The sequence below is a fragment of the Silene latifolia genome, chromosome 8, assembly GCF_048544455.1.
Source record: "Silene latifolia isolate original U9 population chromosome 8, ASM4854445v1, whole genome shotgun sequence".
NCBI classification, from domain to species: Eukaryota; Viridiplantae; Streptophyta; class Magnoliopsida; order Caryophyllales; family Caryophyllaceae; genus Silene; species Silene latifolia.
Window position 1 is genome coordinate 42267468 of NC_133533.1, and position 25685 is coordinate 42293152.

Sequence of the window (25685 nt, forward strand, 5' to 3'; positions counted from 1 at the left end):
GCTTTATTTGTTGTTGAAATTGTAATCCCTCCCATTATTAATTAAATAAGAGGATTGCTCGTGTCGAAGTTGTGAACGCTTGTTTTTTCCATCCATTTTGTAAAGGTGATTCGGCTTGAATCGTCCTAAACATTTGCACTTGAGAAAGTTGGATTTTTGTAGGAAGGGAGAAAGGCTTATTTTTTTGTGGAGAAAGGGGAATGTTGTTCCCTTTCCTTTTTTGATGGGGATGTTTTTTTGTATGTAGGGTGTTTTTTTTTTTTATTATGGGGATGGTTGTTTTTGATTGTGGAGATGGTTGTATCCTTCTTGTGTAAGAAAGGACTGCCTACGTATCCACCTGAAGAGGTGAAATCAAACCATGATCGTAGTTCAAAATGTTTTGCAAATTTTGATTGGGTTTTGTGGTTGTATCCCTCATGTATAAGAAGGACTGCCTACGTATCCACCTGAAAAGGTGAAATCAAACCATACTCGTAGTTCAGGGGTTTTTTTGTTTGAGTGCAAATGGATGTTGCCTTTGATAGATCAATGGGCATTCGAAATGGGGAAGGTGCCGCAACTTAGACTCGACAAAACATGCAATTTCAAATTAGAACACGTTTGAGAAACTTGACTTGAAAAGGTTAAGGTGGTCGCTAGTTGTAAAACTAGGGCGAGGTCATTGGTCACTACGGTTCAAGGGTATTATTTCTTGAGTTGGTCTTGGTTGGTCAGGTTTGTAAAATCCTCACAGTCTAGGTCACTCAGTCTCACTGCGCCTCCCGAAAGTACTTTCTTGACCAGGTATGGTCCGGCCCAAATGGGTTTGAATTTTCCCCTCGGATCGACGGGTAATGGTGCTCGGACCAACTTGAGGAACAAGTCGCCTTCCTTGATGTTCCTGGGTATGACTTTCTTGTTGAATGCCCGTTGTATACGTCGTTGGTATAGATGGACGTTGTGCAAGGCGTTGAGCCGCCGCTCGTCTAGAAGGGTGAGTTGCTCGTACCTTCGGCGGGTCCATTCCGCCTCAGGGACTTGACTCTCCAGCAGGATGCAAAGAGAAGGGACCTCTAACTCTACTTGTTGAACCGCCTCCATACCGTATGCTAGGTAGAAGGGTGTGGCGCCTGTCAGTGTTCGAATGGAGGTTCGGTATCCGCAGAGCGCGAATGGGAGTTTGTTCGGCCAATCACGGTAGTTGTCTTGCATTTTCTTGATAATGGTGACAAGAGTTTTATTAGCTGCCTCCACCGCTCCGTTGGTTTGGGGACGGTAAGGGGATGATCGATGTCGTTTTACTTGTATTTGTCCAGCAAGGTCTGTGTTTCCGCCGGAAGTGGGAGCCTTGATCGCTGATGATTTCATGGGGTACTCCATATCTGCAGATGATGTTGTTTTGGATGAACTTGGCCACTTGTTTGGCAGTCAAGACTGCATATGATTGCGCTTCCACCCATTTGGTGAAATATTCGATGGCGACGAGGACGAAGCAATACCCCTTGGTGCCTACCGGGTTGACTTTCCCGATGATGTCGATGCCCCAGGTTGAGAAAGGTCAGGGTGATGTCATGGTGTATAAAAGGGATGGTGGTATGTGTTGTATGTTGGCGAAGATTTGGCAATTGTGGCAATGTTTGATGTAGTTACGACAATCTGCTTCCATGGTGGTCCAGTAGTAACCTAACCGCATGATCTTCCGGGTAAGCATCATGGCGCTCATGTGAGGGCCACATTCTCCGTCGTGGACCTCTCCCCATGACTTTTTTGGCTTTGTGATGGTCAATGCAAAGGAGAAGAATCCATTGGGGTGTTCTTTTGTATAGTTGATTTTGGTTTATCACGAATTGTGATGCAAGTAAATGGATGGCTCTTTGTCCTCTTGGGCTAGAGTTAGAAGGGAATTCGTTTTTGGTTTTGTAGTTGAGGATGGCTTGGTACCAAGGTTCATCATGGCTTTCCTCGTCGCTGTTGATGGTACCGACGTGAGCTGGTTCGCTCCTTCTCTCGACACATAGGGGCATCGATGTCATGTCGTCAGGTATATTGACGAGCACGGCAAGTTTTGCCAAGGCATCAGCAAATTGATTTTCCTCTTGTGGCAAGTGGAAGTAGTCAACTTGGTCGAAGAACTCGGCCTCCTGATTGATTTTCGCTCGGTAGGGAGCTAAGCTGTCACTTCGGATTTTCCATGATCCAGACACCTGATTGATGATGAGCGAGGAATCGCCATGGACTCTCAATCTCTTGATGCCAAGTGTGATGGCTGCTTGTAGACCGATGAGACATGCTTCATATTCAGCAGCATTGTTGGTGACGGCAAAGTCTAGTTTGACCGAGATCGGAACATGTTCTCCCTCTGGTGATATTAAAAGGATTCCTACTCCGAAGCCTCTCAGATTTGATGCACCGTCGCAGTATAGGTTCATTGCGTCGGAGTCGGCACAAAGGATGTTTTCGTCAGGAAGTGACCATGTGTCGGTTGTTGGATCCTCGTTGACGGGATTCTCTGCTAGGAAATCGGCGACTGCTCTTCCCTTGATAATCTTGAGGGGTACAAACTTGAGATCAAATTCGAACAGCATGAGTGTCCACCTAGACAGCCTTCCGTTTAGTAAGGGTTTTCGAAGATGTAGTTGACCGGGTCCATCTTGTAGTAGATGTGGACCGTGTAGCTGAGCATGTAATGCCGCAACTTCTTTGTTGACCATACTAGGGCAAGGCATGTCTTTTCCAGTTGGGTGTACCTTGTCTCGTACTCAAAGAACTTTTTGCTGATGTAGTAGATGGCTCGTTCTTCGCCGTCGACTGTTTGTGCTAGCATTGCTTCCATGACTGTCTCGGTGACAGTCAGGTATAGAGATAAAGGAATTCCCGGTTGAGGTGGCATGAGGATAGGAGGTTTGGATAGGATTTCCTTTATCCTGTCGAAGGCTTTTTGGCAATCGTCGTCCCAATCGGTGTGGTCGGAGGCGTGAAGTTTCTTGAAGATTGGTTCACAAATCAAGGTGAGCTTGGCAATGAAGCGGCTGATGTATTGGACCTGACCGAGAAATCCCCGAATCTCCTTCTCGTTCTTAGGCCGAGGCATTTGTTGAAGGGCTTTGATCTTAGTTGGATCAATCTCAATGCCTCTTTTGTTGACGACATGTCCCAAGAGTTTTCCGGAGGTGACCCCGAATGCACACTTCTGAGGATTTAGTCTCATGTTATATTTCCGCAGACGAGCGAAGAATTTCCAAAGGGCGTTAATGTGGTTGTCCCGCTCTCTTGACATGACAATCATATCATCGACATATACCTCTACCTCCTTGTGCATCATATCATGTAGGAGAGTGGTAGCGGTTCTTTGATAGGTTGCTTCGGCGTTGATGAGGCCAAAGGGCATGACCGTGTAGCATTATGTACCCCACTGCATAGTGAACGCAGTCTTGCGCATGTCTTCCTCAGCCATTTTAATCTGGTTGTACCCAGCATACCCGTTCATGAATGATAGGAGAGCGTGCTCGGCAGTATTGTCCACCAGAATGTCAACATGTGGCAAAGGGACGTCGTCCTTTGGACTCGCCTTGTTCAGATCCCTGAAGTCGACGCAAACCCGAATTCTCCCGTCTTTCTTCGGTACAGGAACGATGTTGGCCACCCAGTCAGAGTATTCAGACACTTTGATGAAACCAGCCTTGAACTGTTTATCCACTTCTTCCTTGATTTTTAGGGCCCATTCAGGACGCATTTGGCGCAACTTTTGCTTCACGGGTTTAGCTCCGGGTTTAATGGGTATCCGATGCTCCGCAATTTCCCTGTCAATCCCAGGCATATCTCTGTAGGACCAGGCGAACACGTCCTAGTATTCGTGGAGGAGGTCAATGAACTGTTGTCTTTCCGAGGGGTTAAGGGTTGTCCCTATCCTAAGTTCTTGAGGTGTGTTGTCGGTTCCTACTTTAATAGGTTCGGTCTCCTCAATGACGGGGGTTTTGGTTTCCCGTTTGTCAAGTTCTTTGGCTAGGTGAGGTGGGTAGTCACTCAAGTCAAATTCCTCATAGTCATTCAGAATTGCATTGCAGTTAAATTGAGACGAGTCATAAGCAAACTTAGCGTTCATTAAGTTGACACAAGCGAAAAGATCGGAGAGGACAGATATATATGGTCAGTCAAAGGCGACACAGCAGAGGAGGTGGCCCCTGGAACAGGCTCCAGGTTGTCACCTTTCATGGGAGTGGGGTGACCCTAGTAGACTCAGCCTCTGAATCAGCCACGAGTTTGTGATAAAACAGTGGGCCACTTTGAACATAGGGCCTTTCTCTAGTTGTGATCTTGAGAATGCGGCCTTGGCGATCGGTCCACTTGACGGTCTTCCTCCAGCCTTGTGTAGCTTTCTCTGGGTCGGTGTCGGAGATCAAGGCGGTTGGGTCAAATTTATTTTCCTTCAGGGCGATGTTGATGATGTCCTCATAGTCGAGGTGCTTGATGTTATCTTCTCCAAAGAAGAGAGTGACAGCTTGTCCATCGAGGCATGGTGACGGCTTAGACTCGGTTGATGCAGCTTCGGTGTTGTCGAGGATGAAGTAGCAGTCCTGGAAGACTTCCATACCCGGGTACCTGGTTTTGGCCACAGAGTCATAGATCGGCTCAGGAAAGCCGCGGTAGAGCTCGGGCTCTCGCTCGGGGACAAAGTATCCATTGAGGGTCAGATGATAGGGACGGAGGATAACTCCGTGCTTCTTGCGCTTCCGAACTAGGAGGTTCATCTCCTGGATGTCTTCATCGGTAGGCTCATATCCCAGTCCGAAGGGATGTTGGGGACCTTAGCCTGTTTCAAAGGAGGCAAGGTGCTCTTCAGTGGATTGAGAGGTAAACCCGGGAAGTAACCCTGGCGCATCAGAATGCGGTTGACTGTGAGTTTCGCAAACGGATCACAATCAAAAGGTGTTGACTCATCAGTTATAGCATTCACGGCATGGAATCCCCACATCTCATTATTGTCCTCCTCAATGGCTTGGGAGGCTATTCCTTTTCTCATGACAGCTTTGATCGGGGAAGCAGGAATTGTGATCGTTTTCCCGTTGAAGGGGACCCTGATTTTCTGGTGGAGATTTGAGGTAACTGCCTTGACGGCGTGGATCCAGGGACGTCCCAAGAGCATATTGAAGGAGGCGTCGATGTCGACCACTTGAAAACTGGTTTGCCTTTCCAGTGGTCCGGTTGCGACAGTTAGTGATGCGTGTCAATTATATGATGTTTTACACCCTATTTTACATGCATTTCAGAGCTCATTTATGTGGTTTAAGGCTACTATTTGCCCCATTTCGTCTACTTTCGTATTTTTATGTAATATTGCAGATTGATGCGGAAATGAGTAGATATTGAGCCAAATACGTCCCCGAGTATCTTTCATTTCATTTGACGTGAAGTATTTGCTCAAGGGACGAGCTTGGTGCGCATTTCGAGGCCCGAAAGACAAATCCACGAGAAGTTAGAAGTCAAATATCAGCTACTTCAGTCGATCGACCGCTGCCCATAGTCGATCGACCAACCCACGAGTTCCAGTAGCCACTGTTCAGTGAAGAGCAGTCGATCGACTGCCTTGCATGGTCGATCGACCAAGACGCTCTTTCAGACGTGAATTAAAAGATCGAGAAGTTTGAAGCCCATTGTATTAGGTTTTAGGAAATAAGAACTACGTTGTATTCCTATATAACGTAGCTTTAGTTTCAGCATAAGGGGGTTACCTTTTATCGAGTTTTCATTCAGTTTTATTGAGGTATTAGAATATCAAATAATTAGGGTTTTCAATATTGTTTCGTATTCAATACAATTCACTTTCGCGTTCGGCTTTGTTCTTTTCCTTCGCAATTCCACACGGTACTCTCCTGATTTTATTCAATTGTTTTGCTTTCATTCATAGATTTAGAATTGCTAGATCAGTTTCCCAAAGCCGAATTATCATCTTATGTTAATCGTTTATTTAGCCATTTTAATCATGAATTCTGTAGTTTTATTAGTCAATTTTATTGTTGTTATTATTCCCAGTATGAATAGCTAAATAGCTTGTGCTAGGATGTAGGGGAACTGTAGATTAGGCGACATTAGAATAGGGGACCCTGAATCGCGCCATGGTCGATCGACTGGGTACCCTGGTCGATCGACTGGCCTCGTGAGATATGCTTCGTTTTAATTAATTTAATTGCTTTGTTTGACGAATCGAGTGCACGCGACTAGTTGAATGTTTAGGATTTGACCGACCCAATAAAGATCGAAAGATAGGGAAGGGAGATAGCCTGCCTAATTAAGACGACTAGATTAGCGAGATCGAAAGATATGCTAGTTTAGCCTTTCGAGTCACTTTTCAGGACGAAAGTTAGTATTAGTGATATTAGGGACCTGTAGCGAGATCGAGAGATACTACTTGTGAGAGTGGACCGAGAGGACCTCTTATTTTCCCGTCTCACGTGTTTGATTTAGACCTACCTAGTATACTGCCGCCGAAACTATAGTGAACAGACCATCTTAGCACCCTTTTAATTCTTGATTTCATCTACTGTTTAGTTTATTTTACTTTTATTTCCTTAGCTATAGGTCACTCAAATCAATTAACCCCCACATACTGTTACCTTAAGACTAGAAATAGACAATTATTAATTACATTCGCCTCCCTGTGGATCGACCCTGATACCACTGTCTATAGTTGTAGTTGGATTATAAATTTTATTTTTGGTACTCACAATGACGGGTATCAAATTTTGGCGCCGTTGTCGGGGAGGCAATTGTTCTAATTTTTAGTTGTTTTATTTTAGTCTGTTTCTTAGTTTAAGGGACATTTGTTCCTTAAGCTATTCTCATATTCTTTTTGTAGTTTCCTCTTATGCGCAGGTCACAGGGTGGCGAATTAGTATCGTTCAATCCTGAGATTAAGAAGACTTTGCGCGAGTTTGACGATCATCTAGGATATTGCCGACAGAGGAAGAGCTGAGTACCCTGTCTAGTTACTACGAGAACGAGCTGTTCGAGGAGGATCCACCTTCATCTCCTATTTCTACTTCATCAGCTGAGACCGTCACTTCTCCAGATTTTCTAGAGATGGCTGAAGAAGCGACTATAGCAAGTCACTCTGAGCCGACAGCTGCAAATCTATATAAGGGGTTTGAATTATCGGGAGCTGGTAGGAAATTCGAACCGAAGCCTTCTTATATCAACTTGGTTGAGAGAAACCAATTCAGGGGAGCTGCAAATGAAGATGCAGCCAAGCATATGGAGATATTTATTGATTATTGCTGCTCTATACCCCCACCGACCGGTGTGACCCAGGACCAGGTGAAGGAGACAATGTTTATATTCTCACTTCGTGATGCTGCAAGGGAGTGGTACAGAGACCTGGACCGAGCTGCTAATGGGATCACCGACTGGAATTCGCTGGCCTTAGCGTTTTATAAGAAATATTTCTCTGCCTCGAAGACGAATGCTATTAGAGCTCAGATCACAAGCTTTAAACAGGGGCCTGATGAGAACTTTCATGAGGCATGGGTCCGTTTCAAGAAGCTGGTGCGAACCATTCTGCATCATGGGTTTAAGAAATGGAGCTTATGCAATCAGTTCTACAATGGGCTCTATGACGATCAGAGAGCTATACTGGATGCGGCAGCCAGTGGCGATTCCAGGAGAATATGGGAGAGACTAAGGGGTGGAAAATCATTGATGACTTGGCCATCCATAAAGCTGTGTATGGAAATTCTAGGGGAAATCAAAGGAGAGCTGTTGAATCTCCTTCTGTAGCTGCATTAGAAGCTCTCACGGCGAGATTTGATAAGTACGAGTTGGGAGGAGCTTCAAAAGGAGGGATCTACCATGTGAATGCTGTTTCAGACGGTCCTTTCGTCTGCAAAAGATGTGGAGTTGAGGGACATGTTTCAGACAACTGTCCTAATCCATTTGAGTCTTGTGCTGCCTTTCAAGATTATAGGCAGACGAACATTTATTATGAGCCGAATGTCCATCCGAATCTGAGGTGGAGCAGCCAAAATGTCTTAAATCCGACTCAACCTCCACAACAGCAGCAACAGAATTATGTGCCCCCTCATAAGCAACAACATTTCCAAAAGCCTCCACCTCAGCAGCAACAACAATCCCAAAATTCTGAGTTTGCCGAACTGAAGAACTTGTTTCTGAAGGAGTCCCAAGCTAGAGAGGCCGGGATGAAGATGCTGGAGAGCCAAATTTCCCAATTGGCTAGCAAGAATACAACTCGAGCTCCGGGACATTTACCGACTCAAACTGAACAAAAGGAGACCTTAAATGCAATCACCTTGAGGAGTGGGTCTACCCTTGATGGGCCCATTATGGTTGAGGATGTCACTGAAAAGGATGAGGCGGAACCAAGCAAGGAGAAGGTTGTGACGAACAAAAACAAGAAAAAGACGATCAGCAGGTATGTCAGTCGATCGACTGACATATCCAGTCGATCGACTGGTCCGCGACAACCAGAAGCTATTGTTTCTGTAGAAGTCAGTCGATCGACTGAGCAACCTGGTCGATCGACTGACAGTGCTGCTTATAGTGATTCTTTTCGTCCTCCAATGCCTAATAGCTTGAGGGATCACTTGTTTCGGGGTGCGACAGCGCCGAAAATATTGAGGTAAGACCCGAATGCTGATGGGTCCGTTCCGGTTCCGAAATATGACCCTATGTCGATTAATGGTTTTAATGGTTCACATTTGAGACGGTCTGAAGAAGGGTCAAGCTACAACAAGGAGAAGGTTGTGGACTTTCTGCCTAAGTCCACTGATGCCGGCATGAGAGATTTAGAGGAGAGGGCTAAGTTACTTCTTAGAGCTCCTTATCCAGAGAGATTGGTGCCGACGAAGGAACAGGTATCGTTTAATAAATTTGAAAATGTTGTTCGTAGTTTAAACGTACAGGTTCCTTTTCTTGAGTTAGTTAATCAAGTGCCTGCTTACATGAAATTTATGAAGCAATTACTGTCTAAAAAGAAGTCACTTGAAACTGTGCATACTGTAGCACTCACTGCGGAATCATGCTCTTATTTGACCCATACTGCACCCCTTAAGCTAGAAGACCCAGGTAGTTTTTCAGTCCCATATAATATTGGCACCTTTCATTTTGAGAAAGCCTTGTGTGACCTAGGAGCCAGTATTAGTGTAATGCCTTTGAGTCTTGCTAGGAAGTTAAAGTTGAATAGGTTTGCAGTCACCAACATGACCGTACAGATGGCTGATCGCTCTGCGGTCCAGCCTATAGGAGTCTTAGAGGACATTCCCGTGCAAATAGGGAAGTTCTTCTTCCCTGTTGACTTCATGGTACTAGATATGCCCAAAGATTCCCACATTCCTATTATTCTAGGTAGACCATTCCTTCACACTGTTGGTGCAGTTATTGATGTTGGTTCGGGTACTTTGACCTTTAAGGTAGGGAAGCCCTCCATTGTCTTTGCCCAGAAAGCTAGGAAGAAAGACCCCATGTGGCCCGTCACTTGCAATACGGTTTCTGAAAAGAAATCTTATTTTATACTTCCTGATATGCCTATCTCTGTCCCTACTCCTGTTGTGACACCTCCGCCCCAGACTGGGAGCAAAGTGGAGGACGATTCCTCTGTTTTAGACATTGCAGGAGCTGGTTTGGGGAAGGAAGAGCCGCATGTCGCTCCAGCTGTGAAGGAGCCAATAGTTCAAAGAGGCGGTCTAGGATGCCTTAGCTATGGCACGGATGAGGAGCCCGAAGATGAGCCAGTCAAAGCAACGGAGTCTGATCTGGATTCCGACGAGTCCGAAGAGGTCATTGAATGGGAAGATGTCCGACATGTTGATCCGTTGAGTTCTGGATGTCAAATGAGAAGAGTGCAGCTGAAAAGATGAGCACTGTTGAGGCTACCTCTTGTAGCCAGAAGCCGACCAAGTGGGCCATTCCATGGCCGTTCTTGATCAACTATTAGTTGATTGAGACTTTTTCACGAACTATACATTTTTATTGCTTTCGTTGAACCTTTTATTTTATTGTTTTGTGTGCGCGAGACTTCGCATTTTAAGTTTGCTTAGGATTTTTAGTACTTTATACCGTTACTTTGAGTTTTGCGCAATTTTGGGCACGTTATTATGTGTGTTTGCAGGTTTATAGACCTTGATAGCTCAAGTTATCGAGCTAATTCGAAGAAATCAGAAAGTTACAGCAGTACCTCCAGTCGATCGACCGCCTACCCTACTCGATCGACTGAGGTGCGACTTCTAGGAGCTTCTGTTCCTGTTCATTCCAGTCGATCGACCGTTGTCGCTGTTGTACCTGTTAACGACCTTTACCCTGCTGTGTTTGGTCGTTTTGCGGAATTGAGGGAGTCTTTCCTCCTCTTTATTTTCCGACATAATTCTGTTTTCTTCCAATCTTAATTTTTGCACATAATTACCGCTTCCACATTGCTTTCTCGGTTTTATGCGTGGTATTGTTATCTTTTCAGGTACCTATTAGTAGCACCGCCGGCTCAAACCTCCTACTCACGCTCATTTGGTTTGGGGAAGTTTCCTTTTGCTGCGCTTAAAGTCTTGTGAGTCTCCATGTCTTCACTTCATGTCTTGTTTACTTAATTTTCTCGCAAATTCCTGTTTTCCTTTTCTTCATTACATGATTTTGCACAATGGGGACATTGTGCGATTTGGTTTGGGGAAGGGTTTTGCGTTGCATTTCATTCGCTTGCATTCACGTTTTCATTTTGTCTTGCATTGTTGTTTAATTTGTCCATATATACACAAAATTCAAAAAAATTGAAAAATTTCAATAAAATTCAAAAAAAAAATGCACGTTTATTTTAGCATATAGGTTGAGTCGGAACGATAGTATTTCAATGATGACATTGCATTTGCATCTGTTCTATCGCCTGAGCCTTGCTAATTGATATGTTATTAGTAGAGTCAACTGCATAGTCTACGAGTTTTCGTTAAATTTCTTGCTGGACTTGAGACTTGACTTAGAATTTTGGCAAACTACTTATATTTTCTAAGGTTTAGAGCCTATAACTGGTGACATCCATGACCAGTTTATCTAGGATTGTGAGTAGTTCACCTTATGAGACATGTTTCATTAATTTGCATAAATATGAACTTAATCTGCTTAATACCTGTGTGCATTCGGTTTGTGGTTTGTTGACACATGTGGTAGAGGTCCCCTCTTTCTCATCTTACCCATAAGCTCCACACTGCCAAAAATAGCCTTTTTGTCCCGTTTACTACATCCTACATTTAGCCTGCCCTTGTCAAGCTAGTAGTTTAGTTTTTGGGATTGTTACTACGTTTTTGGTGGCGTATGCTCCTTTTGAGATGTTATTGAGAAAATGGAAGAGGAAAGAAAAGAACAAAGAAAAAAAAGGAAGAAAAATGATTCGAAAAAGAAAAAGAGAGTGTTATACTGTTTAATGCAGTCGATCGACTGCTCTACTTGGTCGATCGACCGACGCCCGAGAAGAAAAGAAATCAATTCGCATGATTCAAGTCTTTATTCAAATGGTGAATTTTGCCCCCATGTTTCATTTGTATCTTATGGGGAGTTGATTATTTCGGAGATTGTGAGTTTTGTGCTTGCTATAGCACCGTGAGGATTGAAGTTTGAGCAAGAATTGGATATTTTCATATGGTTTTGTTACGGTACTAGCTTGATCACCTGTACCCCCACATTCCCATAAATGTTTTGCCTTTCCTGCCCATTACCTCACTTATCCCTTATTTACCTCGGCATGTGTCATGGTCATTTGTTCGGTTGGAATGCATATGTACGGTTGTAGAGATTACTTTCATATTATATTGCAGGCATGTTCTTATAGGTCGTAGTTAGGTGAGTGTCACTAACAAAATGAATTCTTTCTATCTTTCACATATATTCACCTGTATTTATTGAGTGATTTGAGCGACCCGTGAGAGTCCAATTTGATAAGTCTCTATAGTTGACGGTTCATCAGTTTTTGACGACTACATAACTCGTTTGCATGATTCACATTTCTAATTGATTGTTGGTTTTTGCATTAAATCGGTTTAGGCTTTACATGTGCATTTCGCTCTGAGATTGAACTCGTTCCATTAGGTTTTAGGATCGAGTCTAGTTCTTGCTTGGGGACAAGCAAGGGTTTGGTTTGGGGAAGTTTGATGCGTGTCAATTATATGATGTTTTACACCCTATTTTACACGCATTTCAAAGCTCATTTATGTGGTTTAAGGCTACTATTTGCCCCATTTCGTCTACTTTCGTATTTTTATGTAATATTGCAGATTGATGCGGAAATGAGTAGATATTGAGCCAAATCCGTCCCCGAGTATCTTACATTTCATTTGACGTGAAGTATTTGCTCAAGGGACGAGCTTGGTGCGCATTTCGAGGCCCGAAAGGCAAATCCACGAGAAGTTAGAAGTCAAATATCAGCTACTTCAGTCGATCGACCGCTGCCCATAGTCAATCGACCAACCCACGAGTTCCAGTAGCCACTATTCAGCGAAGAGCAGTCGATCGACTGCCTTGCATGGTCGATCGACCAAGACGCTCTTTCAGACGTGAATTAAAAGATCGAGAAGTTTGAAGCCCATTGTATTAGGTTTTAGGAAATAAGAACTACGTTGTATTCCTATATAACGTAGCTTTAGTTTCAGCATAAGGGGGTTCCCTTTTATCGAGTTTTCATTCAGTTTTATTGAGGTATTAGAATATCAAATAATTAGGGTTTTCAATATTGTTTCGTATTCAATACAATTCACTTTCGCGTTCGGCTTTGTTGTTTTCCTTCGCAATTCCACACGGTACTCTCCTGATTTTATTCAATTGTTTTGCTTTCATTCATAGATTTAGAATTGCTAGATCAGTTTCCCAAAGCCGAATTATCATCTTATGTTAATCGTTTATTTAGCCATTTTAATCATGAATTCTGTAGTTTTATTAGTCAATTTTATTGTTGTTATTATTCCCAGTATGAGTAGCTAAATAGCTTGTGCTAGGATGTAGGGGGGAACTGTAGATTAGGCGGCATTAGAATAGGGGACCCTGAATCGCGCCATGGTCGATCGACTGGGTACCCTGGTCGATCGACTGGCCTCGTGAGATATGCTTCGTTTTAATTAATTTAATTGCTTTGTTCGACGAATCGAGTGCACGCGACTAGTTGAATGTTTAGGATTTGACCGACCCAATAAAGATCGAAAGATAGGGAAGGGAGATAGCCTGCCTAATTAAGACGACTAGATTAGCGAGATCGAAAGATATGCTAGTTTAGCCTTTCGAGTCACTTTTCAGGACGAAAGTTAGTATTAGTGATATTAGGGACCTGTAGCGAGATCGAGAGATGCTACTTGTGAGAGTGGACCGGGAGGACCTCTTATTTTCCCGTCTCACGTGTTTGATTTAGACCTACCTAGTATACTGCCGCCAAAACTATAGTGAACCGACCATCTTAGCACCCTTTTAATTCTTGATTTTATCTACTGTTTAGTTTATTTTACTTTTATTGCCTTAGCTATAGATCACTCAAATCAATCAACCCCCACATACTGTTACCTTAAGACTAGAAATAGACAATTATTAATTACATTCGCCTCCCTGTGGTTCGACCCTGCTACCACTGTCTATAGTTGTAGTTGGATTATAAATTTTATTTTTGGTACTCACAACGACGGGTATCAGTTGGGTGATAAGCCCCGCGACCTTGCGACGAGTGTCGTCGTAGGCGCGTACTCTTTGATTCGTTGAGACCAAATCAGCTTCTTTAACACCCAGTTTGTGAGCCGTCTTGAGGGGAATGACATTCACTCCGGATCCGTCATCCACAAGGACCATGGGCACATTCTTCTTGAGGCATTGTGCGGTAATGTACAAGGCAAGGTTATGATTGGCTCCGAAGAGAGGGATATCCTCGTCAGAGAAGACGACCGGGTTGTTCAAGTCAGGGGCGTCCCTTGTCATGTGTGCCACTATTTCTTCAAGGGAGGAGGTAGAGGGCACTGTTAATTTTCCCAAGGCTTGTAGTAGAGCCTGCCGATGCTCGAAGGATGTCGCGATCAGTTGCCAGATTGAGATTTCGGCTTTTGCCTTCTGAAGCTGCTTGAGGATTGAATTCTCAAGAGCTTTTGGTTGAGTGTCCATGTCCGGGAGGACTTGGTCGTTCGTTGTTGGAGCGACCGTTGAATTGTTGGGGTTCTGATAGGGGCGTCCGGACCGGGTAAGGTGACCGATCTCTTTCGCCTGTTTCACTTTCCCTGGGACAATATAGACATCTTCAACATCATCTCTCTAGATGCCATTTATTTTGGGATCTCGAAGGCACCTTGGAGGGGTATTCCTCGGTGGGCAGTTTTTGCGAGGGATATTTTCGTGAAGGTAGTTTTTGTGAGGGTGATTATTGTGAGGGTGATTATTGTGAGGGTGATTATTGCGAGGGTGATTATTGTGAGGGTGATTATTGTGAGGTGCATGCCAGAATGGTCGCGGGAGCAATCTATCCTGGTGAGGGTAGTTTTGGGCGCTCGGGGGACTCTCCCTCGGGCGTGGTGGTGGAGGATTGAAGATAAGTCGACGGTAGGCATCGTCAAATCGGGTGATCCTTTCGGAGAGACTGGCTATGGCTTCCTCAACCTGTTGGAACATGGTGAGCATAGTGGCGGCACTGAACATAAATACTCCGTCCGAGGGATCTTTCTCTAAGGCGTTCACCTCGTCATCAACTGGCAGAATGAGGTGAGAGCAGTCCAGAGTTGGCTCATCGTTGGAGATAGCGTGGATTCCGAGAGGGTTCGTTTTGTTTTTTGGCTTAGACGGCGGGGGCAAAGGCAAATCCCCTTTCTCAATCATGTCTTGGATGATGTGTTTGAGTTTGAAGCAGGTTTCTGTATCATGCCCTTTCCCTTGATGGTACTGACAGTGGGCATTGGGGTTCCAGAAGCGGGATTCTTAGCATCGGTCGGATCCGGGGTGGGTCCGATTGGTTGCAACTTCCCCTGGTCCATGAGCCTTTTCAGGGCACTTGCATAAGTTGACCCTATATTAGTGCACACTCTCTGGGGGCGCTCAGCTCTCTTAGCGGATGGTTCAACGAGGTTGACCTCATCAATCTTGTTCGTTTGGCCGTAAGGGCGAGATCCAGTTGAGGTGGATCCTTGGTAGCCTCTGCCAGTGGTCTTGGCCAAGACACCCTTCCGGAGGTCATCTTCAATGCGTGTCCCGAGGATTTGCAGATCTTGGAAGGTTTTAATGTTTTGGTACCTCAGTAAGTTGGCATACACTGGGCGGAGATTGTTGACGAACTTTTCCACCAAGGTCGATTCACTCGGCTTGCTGACCAGCTGAGTACTTACCCTCCTCCAACGGGTTAAGAACTCGGTGAATCCCTCCTTGCATTCTGGGTTAGAACCTCAAGAGTACGGGTATTGGCTTGGATTTCAACATTGTCGGCATATTGCTTGGCAAATTCAACTGCGACCTCATCCCATGTATTAAGGTTCTTCGGGTCAAGGGAGTAGTACCATTGGCGAGGGATTGGTTCTAGAGAAGTCGGAAAGATCCGGGTGAAAAGCTCCTGTTTGACCCCTTTTATGGCCATGTAGTCTTTGAAGGCTCGGATATGGTTGAGTGGGTCCTCCACTCCCTTAAACTTGGGCACATCAGCCAGAGTGAAGTTGTTGGCTAGTTGATCCCCAACAGATTCGAACCTTCGGTTGTTTTTAAGATGGATATTGTTACCCCGGGCTAGGAGCTGTTCTTCCAAGAGCTTTAGCCTCTTCTCAGTTGCAGTCAGAGGTGGAGTGTTATGTTCTCCAGTTTCCTTGTTTTCTAGGGTGTCGATACGGGTCTCGACACGGTCCAGAGTGAACTTAAGAGCGGTGAGCAGGCTGGCTAGTTGAGCAGTCGTGACATCTCTGTTGTTATCATTGTTGTTGTTGTTGACAGACGAAGTTGAAGAAGGGGCCATGGCTCTGAGGCAGCAAAATGGCTCACATTATAACTCAATCTGACATGGCTCAAAGACTGAACGCAGACAACACAAAGGACGAGACAAAGATGAGACTCAACAAGACGAGGGTGACCATGTGTGGTTCCTCGATGCTGACTCGATTTATTACCTGACGGTGTTGACCGAACTTTTGACACGCGTCCAATGTAGTGGCGTGATGCCAATGGGCGAGTCTCATGGTGAGACGACTCATAAGTAAACACCCATAAGTACGTTTGCTTCGACTCGATAGACACGAGGCGGAATTGGAATGGTGGGCTGAAATTTTCGAAAATAGAAATTTTCAAAAGATTCATTTGTCGCTTTATGGACGGCTTCCGAAGACAGAGATCTCCGCAAGTCGTTGAGTTGAAAGGGTTGTCTTAAGTTTCTTTGCAAAAGACGGTTTTGAGTTTGAGTCGGCTCGAAAAACAGTGTATTGTTTCCCAAGACGGTTTTTGAAATTCAAAATTGTATGTTTTGAAAATCGAGTTTGAAATGTTTGAAGAGGTCTCGGGGACGGTGTATGGTCCTCGGGATCTCGAAAGTGTCTCGAGAAAAGGGTGTGTGCCTTTCTCGGGTTTTGAAAAAAGCCATTGTCGGCGCGAAACGGGTTAAAATCCGTGTCTAGACGCGGCGATTATAACGGCGTAAAAAGGTGATTTTGAAATGGTTGTAGAAAACCGAGTTTGAAAATCGTCATTACGACGGCCTAGAAAGGCGTGTTGAAATGGTTATAAAAACCGGGTATAAAAATCGTCATTACGACGGCCTAGAAAAGCGTGTTTGAAGTGGTTATAAAAACCGGTTTTGAAAATTGTCACTACGACGGCCTAGAAAGGCGTGCAAAGGTCGGTAAAAGACCGAGGTTTGAAAAGGCCATTATAACGACGGAAAAAGGTGTTTATGAAAGTTTGAAAATGACACGGAAGGACTTATGATCAAGTAGCACATAAGCACTCACAGTTTCATTATATTATGCATAATGCTGACACGGGTTTTGGCTTAAAAGGGTGGGTTACACACCAAGCAATCAAACCCCGGTTTGCGAGAGGGATACCAATCCAAACAAAATGTGTAAGAAGGGTGCCCTAGCCTCGTGCTCGAAGGTAATTAAAGCTCTTTTACAAAACAGAAATGTGTAACGTCAATGGTATGCTTGACTCAATCGGGATTCGAAACGCGGGGATGAGAAAACTCACGCCGACGAGACGAGCCAATTGGTCGAAAAGAGTTAGGTTATGGGTCCGGACAAGGAACTCGACCGTGACCATAATATCATTAATGCATTCTAACCAAGTCCTCGTTCGAGTCTCACCATCTAGGGATCACAAAGACGTAAGTGTCCTAGTTCTCCCCAGCGGAGTCGCCAATCTGTGGACACAGCCACCTACATGCCAAGCCGATCTGTTGGACGTATAGCGGTCTTTTTGAAAGCCACGCTCGGCGGCGTAAAAATGCTTTCGACCGGATCGTTTTAGATCGGTCGGTTTCGTCTCGGTAAGGGTTTCGAAACAATTACAGATGTTTGGAGTCGCCACCAAGCATTTGTGGGATGCTTAGAACCCGTTCGAATCCACTTTATACCTAGGTCAATCAAGGCAAAAGCGATGTTTGACATAGGTACTAAAGATAAGGAATCGTCCCTCTTTAGCATCCTATCTCTAGAATGACTCTCGTACGCCCTGGATAAGGTCGTCCACTATCCAAAGTTTCTGAGTAAGAGGTGAAGGTACGTATTGGGAAGCCTTTTAACCAGACAACCAATCCCGCCCGCGGTAGCGGCCTCTACTGATCGATCTTGGTTGGTTGAATACAAAAGTTGATAAAATGGTTTAAATGCATGAATGCGCATCCAATAATTTAAACCTAACATGTGAGAGCTTTCTAAGTCGGTTGATTTAATCCAAGTATCAAGTATAAGATGTCGAGTTGGATTTATGATTGATTTGCATGCAAGACGGAAATTAAACATCCATTTACCGTTTTAGGTTTATGATGCATAACGCGATCCATTTGTCTTAGTAAAGCATTTTGCAAATATGATTTTTTAATGAGCAAATAGTCATCTAATCCGTCCTATATCCGGGTTAGCCGGAGTCGGGATCGTCCTAGACTAATGCTGGAAAGGAAACAGGCCCTATGCCAGGCGGCCATATGAGGCGCGAGCATGCCGGCGGTGTAAGGGGGCCTCCCCTGGTTTTGAAAATAAGAAAGAAAAGGCTTGTTTAGGCGCGGGTCAGTCAACGGTTATATGCCGTGCTCTGACCATTTGAAATACGTTTATAAAACATATTGAAAAATGGGTATTTGACACGATTTGGTTTGAAAGGGCCGTTTAGACCGCATTTGTTGATTTAAGGAGTCGAATAATCATCATTATTTTGATGATACTCGGTGTCGGGTTCGACTTGACATGGATAGTTTTGAGAATCATCATGAACTAATTATTTTAAGTTCATTTGAATATAATTAGTCGGTACTCATCATCGTACCCGGGTTAAAATTCGGCATGGTATGTAGAACCAAGGATGACTTTGTGTAGGTGACTAATACAAAAATGTAAAGAAATGATGAAAGGCTTTAAAATACCTCCCAAAATGTAAAGAAATGAAATAAAAGGCTTTTAAATGCCTTTTAAATGTAATTAACCAAATATTATCAACGAAACACGGATTAAACCGTCATGGTATGAGGAACCAAGGGTGAAAAATGTTTTATGGTTAAAACGTGAAAAAATAATTAAAAGGGTTTGAAAATATTTGAAATGGTAAAAACCGATTACAAATATGAAAATGAATTGATGAGGAAAGACGAGAACAAACACGGTTGAGTCTGACCTTGACACCCCCATTGAGGCGCGAGCCTTTGTGCAGAACAAGGGGCTTCTGTCTCAGGCCAAAACTCAATTTTGGCTCGTCTATCCTATGTTTGGGATCGTGTTATGCATGTTTTAGCATGTTATGATCATAAAACAAGTAAAGACGTGATAAAAGAAGGATTTTTACACCCTCATACTTACATGTTTGGTTATGGCGAGAAACCGACGTAAGTGTAACAACTCGTTTGGTCGGAAAAAGTCTCGGTTTAAAACCGTTTTGGTAAGAAAAAAGAGTGTTTTATTAAGTTTCGTGACGGTGTAGTGGTCGAAGTGTTCGGTCAAGTGATTTAATGCACGATGACGGTACCAAACAATGTGTAAGGTATTGCAATCTTAAGACTCGGTTTAAAACATGTCACTTCTCTAAGATTGCAAAACCTTTGACATCGCAATGAAGAAGGAGAGCCGTTTCAAGTGGGACGAGAGTTGTGAGATGGCCTTCTTAAATCTAAAGGAGCACCTAATCATGGCCCCGGTTCTAGCCTTGCCGGAAGGAAGTGAGAATTTCGAGGTTTACATCGATGCATCAAAGAATGGCTTGGGGTGTGTGCTTATGCAAAATGGTAGGGTCATAGCCTATGCATCAAGACAATTGAAGACTCATGAGGAGAAATACCCAACTCAAGACTTAGAATTGGGAGCCATTGTCTTTGCATTAAAAATTTGGAGGCATTACTTGTATGGAACAACCTTTAAGGTGTTTTCCGACAACAAAAGTTTGAAGTACATATACACCCAAAAAGAGTTGAACATGAAGCAAAGGAGATGGATTGAGCTAATTGGGAATTATGACATGGAAATACTCTACCATGAAGGGAAATATAACGTGGTGGCTGATGCCTCGAGTAGGAAGTAGGTGCACTCCTTGTGTACCGTCTTGTCAATGCTAAGGTTGAAGGAAGAAGGGAGCAAGATGGGTATCCATATGATACGAAAAGGGGAGACAATGGGTGATTTGACCTTAGAGCCCTAGTTATATGATGAAATCCGGAGAAGGCAAGCTAATGATATGAATATTTAAGAATGAAAGGGAGCACTGGAAAAGGGAGAGCCCTCTCGATCCGAGTTGCACATGGATGGAAGTCTAAGGTTCAAAGGGAGCTGGTATGTACCGAATGAGGATGAACTTAAGAAGAAGATTATGAATGAAGCCCACAACACACCTTATTCGGTGCACCCAGGTGGTGAAAAGTTGTACAAGGAACTCAAGAAAAATTTTGGTGGCCGAATATGAAAAGGGAGGTAGCGGCGTTTGTGGCAAGGTGTTTGACTTGTCAAAGAGTAAGGGGGAGTACAAGAGACCGCAAGGGAAGGTGAAACCTTTGGATGTGTGATTCGGAAATGGGAGTCAATCTCCATGGACTTTATAGTGGGCTTACCAAGGACTCAAAAAGGAACAATATAATTTGGGTTATCGTGGATAAACTAACCAAGTCGGCTAATTTCATTCCAATGAAGGATACTTGGAGCAAGGTAGAATTAGCTAATGCATATTGCGAGTATGTGGTCAAGCTTCATGGATTCCCAAAAGACACTATTTCGGATCGAGATTCGTGGTTCATCTATAGGTTTTGGCAAGAGCTTCAAAGCTCCTTGGGTACTCAATTGAAAATGAGTACGGCCTTCCACCCCGCGACGGATGGACAAATGGAAAGGACAACTAAAACGTTGGGAGACATGTTGAGGGCTTGTGTTCTTGAATTCAGAGGTTCATGGGAAGAAAGGCTACATTTGATTGAGTTCTCCTATAACAATAGCTACCACGCTAGCATTGACATGGCACCATTTAAAGCTTTATATGGAAGGAAATGCCGAAGCCCGATATGTTAGGATGATAGCACCGAAGCCGTGCTATTGGGACCTCAAATGATCCAAGACATGGTTGATCAAGTTCGTGTAATCCGTGAGAAGATGAGAGCCGCACAAGATAGGCAAAAGAGCTACACCGACTTGAGGAGAAGTGACATAGAGTTTGCGGTAGGAGACAAGGTACTACTCAAGGTTTCACCCATGAGAGGAGTCATGAGATTTGGAAAAATGGGCAAGTTGAGCCAAAAGTTCATTGGCCCTTATGAAATGTTGGATAGAGTCGGGGAAGTGGCTTATCGCTTAGCACTTCCACCGGCCTTGGACCGAGTTCACAATGTATTCCACGTGTCTCAATTGCATAAGTACATAAGTGACCCCTCTGATCACGTGCTCGAAGCGGAGATGATGAAACTCGATGATGCCCTAACATATGTAGAAACACCCAAAGAAATCCTAGACCGAAAGGTTAGGAAGACAAGACATGATGAGACAATCTTGGTGAAAGTGTTGTGGTCCAATAACCTTGTGGAGGAGGCCACTTGGGAGGCCGAGGAGAACATAAAAGAACGATACCCTCACCTTTTTGAGCAAGTATGAGTCAGTTATGAGGTCGTAACCATGTTTCTAGAGGGGTAGGGCGTACTACGCAAGTACCTCAAATAGAGTTTTCTTTCTTTCCTCCTTTCGTATATGTAGTTACCCGCCACCTAACGTCACCTTTGAGTCAACACTAGTCTTATATATATCCCGACTCGCCATATTGTACCTTGGGGGCCATATCCCATACCTAGTGTCGGGAGTGAACTTCGGGGATGAAGTTCTTTTAAGGGGGGAAGATTGTAATACCTCGTATTTATTTAAGTTATAGCTAGACCGAATAAAGAACCCATTTGGCCGAGTGCAGCTCTACTCGACTGAGTGGAAGACCGAGTACTCCAATACAGTAGGTTGGAAGGCTTGGAAAGTCAGTCACTCGACCGAGTGACTATCCACTCGACCAAGTGAAGCCTCCACTCGATCGAGTGGGCTTCCACTCGACTGAGTGCCGTCGAGTGAGTTTTATACGGAAAAATACTTGGTGAGATGTCGCTTTCATAACCCTGTCACTTTATATTTCCTACACCAAAACCCCTCTCAAACATTATTCACCACTCACTAAACTTCCAGAACTTCTCTCTAAACTCTCCACCATAAAATCCTCTCAAGAATCCTAATTTTTCTAAAGAAGATTCTTTCCTCCTTAGCCTTTCTTCTTTGTTGTAAGTAGATCTACACTTTCTCTTCTCTTGTATCTTGTCATAACAACCTTATTTAGTTAGTCGATTACTCCTTACTTAACTACTCGGTATGTTGTAAGAATGCAAGGGATTAAATTAGTATGTTTGTTATAATAGATTGTAGTATTGATTGTAATAATTAATATGTGTAGGAAGCTTCATTGAGGAGCATTTCTTAGAAGTAGTTTTTGGATTTATGGAGATAAGCTCGAGGTAGGGTTTCCCTACTTAGCTATGGTATTATGAGTGTTTAATTGTGCATTTAATACCATTAATTACATTTATTTCATAGTAGTTGCATTATAACATGTTTTAGATAATTAGAATTTGGTACATATTGTGGTCTCATGATGATTTTGGTCTCATGATGATTTTGGAAAGAATAAGTATGGTGAATGATTCTAGTGTTAATTATCTTGCATTATAACATGTTAATAAGCAATTAAAAGAAGAGAAAATGAATTAGTGTAGTTATAGGCATAAATTGTTTGTTGTATGAATTTAATGACATACTTGTTTAGTTAATTGTTCTTGTGGTTGGTGAATTGTTGCCATTGGAGATTGTTGGGGGATGTTGATGATGGTTTTGGAGACAAAAGGCGGTTGGGAAACCGTCTTCCGCTCAAGTCCCACTTAGAGCTTCCGACTCCAAGGGAATGTGCACATTGAGTACTTGGGTTATGAAGGGACTCATGCGGTGAGGCATGTGGTCTGGCAAAGGACTCGAGTCGCACTCGGGCCCGGTACCACGAACGTGTTCTGAGTACCTTAGTGGTATTGGTGACGTCGTGGGTGTATCCCGGTCACGGTTGGAAGAGATGAGTTTGGTGGGTACTTGTCACATTTTTACACCTCATTAAATTAGTAAGTTGGTTGCATCTCTCATTTATCATTGAACATTTATATCATTGGCTAACACTTGGGTTTGATTACTTTTGATGAACTATATGGTGATTTTCGCCCATGTGAGGAGCAGTGTCAACAAGTGTGCATATTGAGTAGCGGACTTGGGTGCGGTCTACCTTGTTGTCGCCAATTTTTCTTATTTAGTTTTGACATTTAAAAACTCCATTCCATTTGGTTGCACTATTAGGATAACTTTCATATCCCTTAACTTAAAGTCACTTAACATTACAACTTAATTATCTATGTAATCTAAAGTACTTATTTATTTGTTGATCGCACTACACTCTTGGGAAACCAAGGCTTATGACACCTCCATATGATGGGAATTACCTAGAGGAAAGGTCCCGACCTATGTGGGTGTTACAGTATGTTTTCTGTGTTTTCAACGTTTGGCTACTGGAGTGGAAAGCTCGGCCGAGTAATAGCAGTATTCGACCGAGTATCTCACCATACTCGGCCGAGTGCTTCTTTGGCGAAGGGTCTTGTTTATTTTGAGTTGTAGGCTATGTGATTACGTTTTCTTACTTCTATCAGGTCAAAATGCCGCCAAAGAGCCCAGCAGCTTATATTTAAGCATCTTAGATGACCACAGATGAGGTAGCCCTTATGATTAAGCAGAAGGAAGCACTCCTAGAGGCTCTTAAGAACATGGGGAAGGGAGCTGAGAAACCGGTGGATGCAACCTACCTAAGTACCATCATTGCTCGCTTCAACCCTTCGACTTATGAGGGCACCGGAGAACCTAAGTTGCTCGATAACTGGCACCGCGAGATGGAGAGTCTTCTTGAGGTTGTGAAGTGTCCACCGGAGTTGGATGTCGAACATGTGGTGTACTACCTGAGGGGTGAGGCTGCAGTTTGGTGGCAGACTATGAAGGAAGATGCCAGGGCTTACTACAGGGATGAGGGTCTCGGTGCTATACTGTGGGCAGGTCTAAAGAGCGCTATGAAGGAGCAATTCGTGTCGGAACACATCCATCACAAGTTGAGATCCGAGTTTGATTCTTTCACCATGTCTGATGACATCACTATTACAGAGTACTATCACCGGTGCCTTGAGTTGTCACGTTATGCAGAAGACATGCAGCTGGGACAGTGGAGTTTGGCTCTTCGTTTCAAGAAGGGGTTGACACCCAAGATCATGAATAGGTTACCAGGTGGAGTTATTACCGATCTAAAAGAGGTATACTCGCAGGCTGGGCGAGCTAAGAGGTTGGTGGACTTGGCCGAGGAGGCTAAGGAGAGAACCACCACTTAAAAGAGAAAAGTAGAGATTGAGAGTGGCAATCAGTCAGGCCACAAGAGGGGCGGCCATGGCCAGTTTAGGGCTTTTTTCTGGAGGATCTGGGTTTTTAAGGGGATCTCGAGCATAGGGAAGAGGTGGTGGTCGGAGTGTTAGTGACACCCCGATAATCCAAGTGCCTTACCAGGACCACTCAGGTATAAAGATGTCACCATCTCGGTTTCCCGAGGCAATGATAATCAAAAGATAATAACGAAACAATATTTAAATAGTAGTAAAGCTTAAAGCGGTTACAATCCAAATCCAAACTGATAAAATGTGTAATACATATCCTAAAAACCAAAAGTCTAAAACTACTCAAGTACTACAGCGGAAGACTCTAATCAGCTCGTGGTGACACATCCCAGCTAGCTCATATGCCTCTAATCATACCTGCTCAACAACTACTCACCATCCCTGAATGGATCACCACGGTTTTTCAAAACAAAGACGGGGTCAGTACTAATCACACAATTATATAATCACAATAAGACAGAAAACAACACAGCTCAATCGTCACACACAACAGCCCGAACTCCATCACCAACTCCTCAATACTGACTACACACTAAAGTGTGTAGCCCTGCCAGAGTACCCATCGCAACAGGTTACTCCTCGCCGCCAGTGGGGGGCCGCAGCCGTTCCCACCGAAGCCCCGCTCATCTCCGTCGAGCGATAAACCCAAATCCATTAATATGCGCATCCTTTCTGTGGCGGGTTCCACATAAGGCGAATCATGGGCGTGAAGCCACTCCCGCAAGTGACTCCACTCAGCCAGGGACGCACCCCGAAGAACATAGACAGATACAATCACAACAATCAACAACAACCAAATCCAACAACCGTCACAATATGAACATGATACTTTACAACAATCACAATCAACAACAACCATATTATGTGACTAATACTGAGTAGGGGAAAACCTACCTGGAATGCAACACAAGCAGACGGTCTCAACAGCCGTATCAAAACCTCTCCTCTACGAATCCTCCTCCTAACATATAATCATATAATTACTAACAATCACAATTAACCATCAAAACCCCCAATTTCCCAAATTAGGTTTAAACAAAGTTCATTAAATACTATAAAATTGGTATGTAGATCTTACCTTTGACGCAAGGATCACTAAGATGCAAAGAATAATGAAATCCTACCTCTTAAGCTCCGGGATTTGTCAATAACACGGATGATGCGAACAATGTAGTTTCAATCTCCTTTTTAAGTTTATTAGGTTTGTAAAAGTGTTTAATAAAGATGACGATATGAATTATATACTAATCCGTGTTATTAACAAAACCCGTCAAAATTATACCCGTTAACCGACCTATTCGATCGAGTAACTAACGTACTCGATCGAGTGCCACTTACTCGATCGAGTACCCAGGCTACTCGATCGAGTACCCTACAGGCATAACACTGTTTCTAAAATCAAAACACCCTTACTCGACAGAGTAAGGCCCACTCGATAGAGTACCTAGAGACTCATAAAACCGTAGTATTATAGTCTTTCCTCCTTAAAAAGAACTTCGTCCCCGAAGTTCAAACCACAACAAAATAAAAACTTACCACCACACTCCCGACACAA

At 43.8% G+C, this 25685-nt stretch overlaps 1 protein-coding gene across 1 annotated transcript; it reads left to right on the forward strand.

The window, feature by feature from the left end:
- The first annotated feature begins 20699 nt into the window (after positions 1-20699).
- Positions 20700-21227, forward strand: LOC141595090 (uncharacterized). The gene has a single exon (XM_074415062.1). The coding sequence runs from the start codon at positions 20700-20702 to the stop codon at positions 21225-21227; it is 528 nt and encodes a 175-aa protein (XP_074271163.1).
- The last annotated feature ends 4458 nt before the right edge of the window (positions 21228-25685 follow it).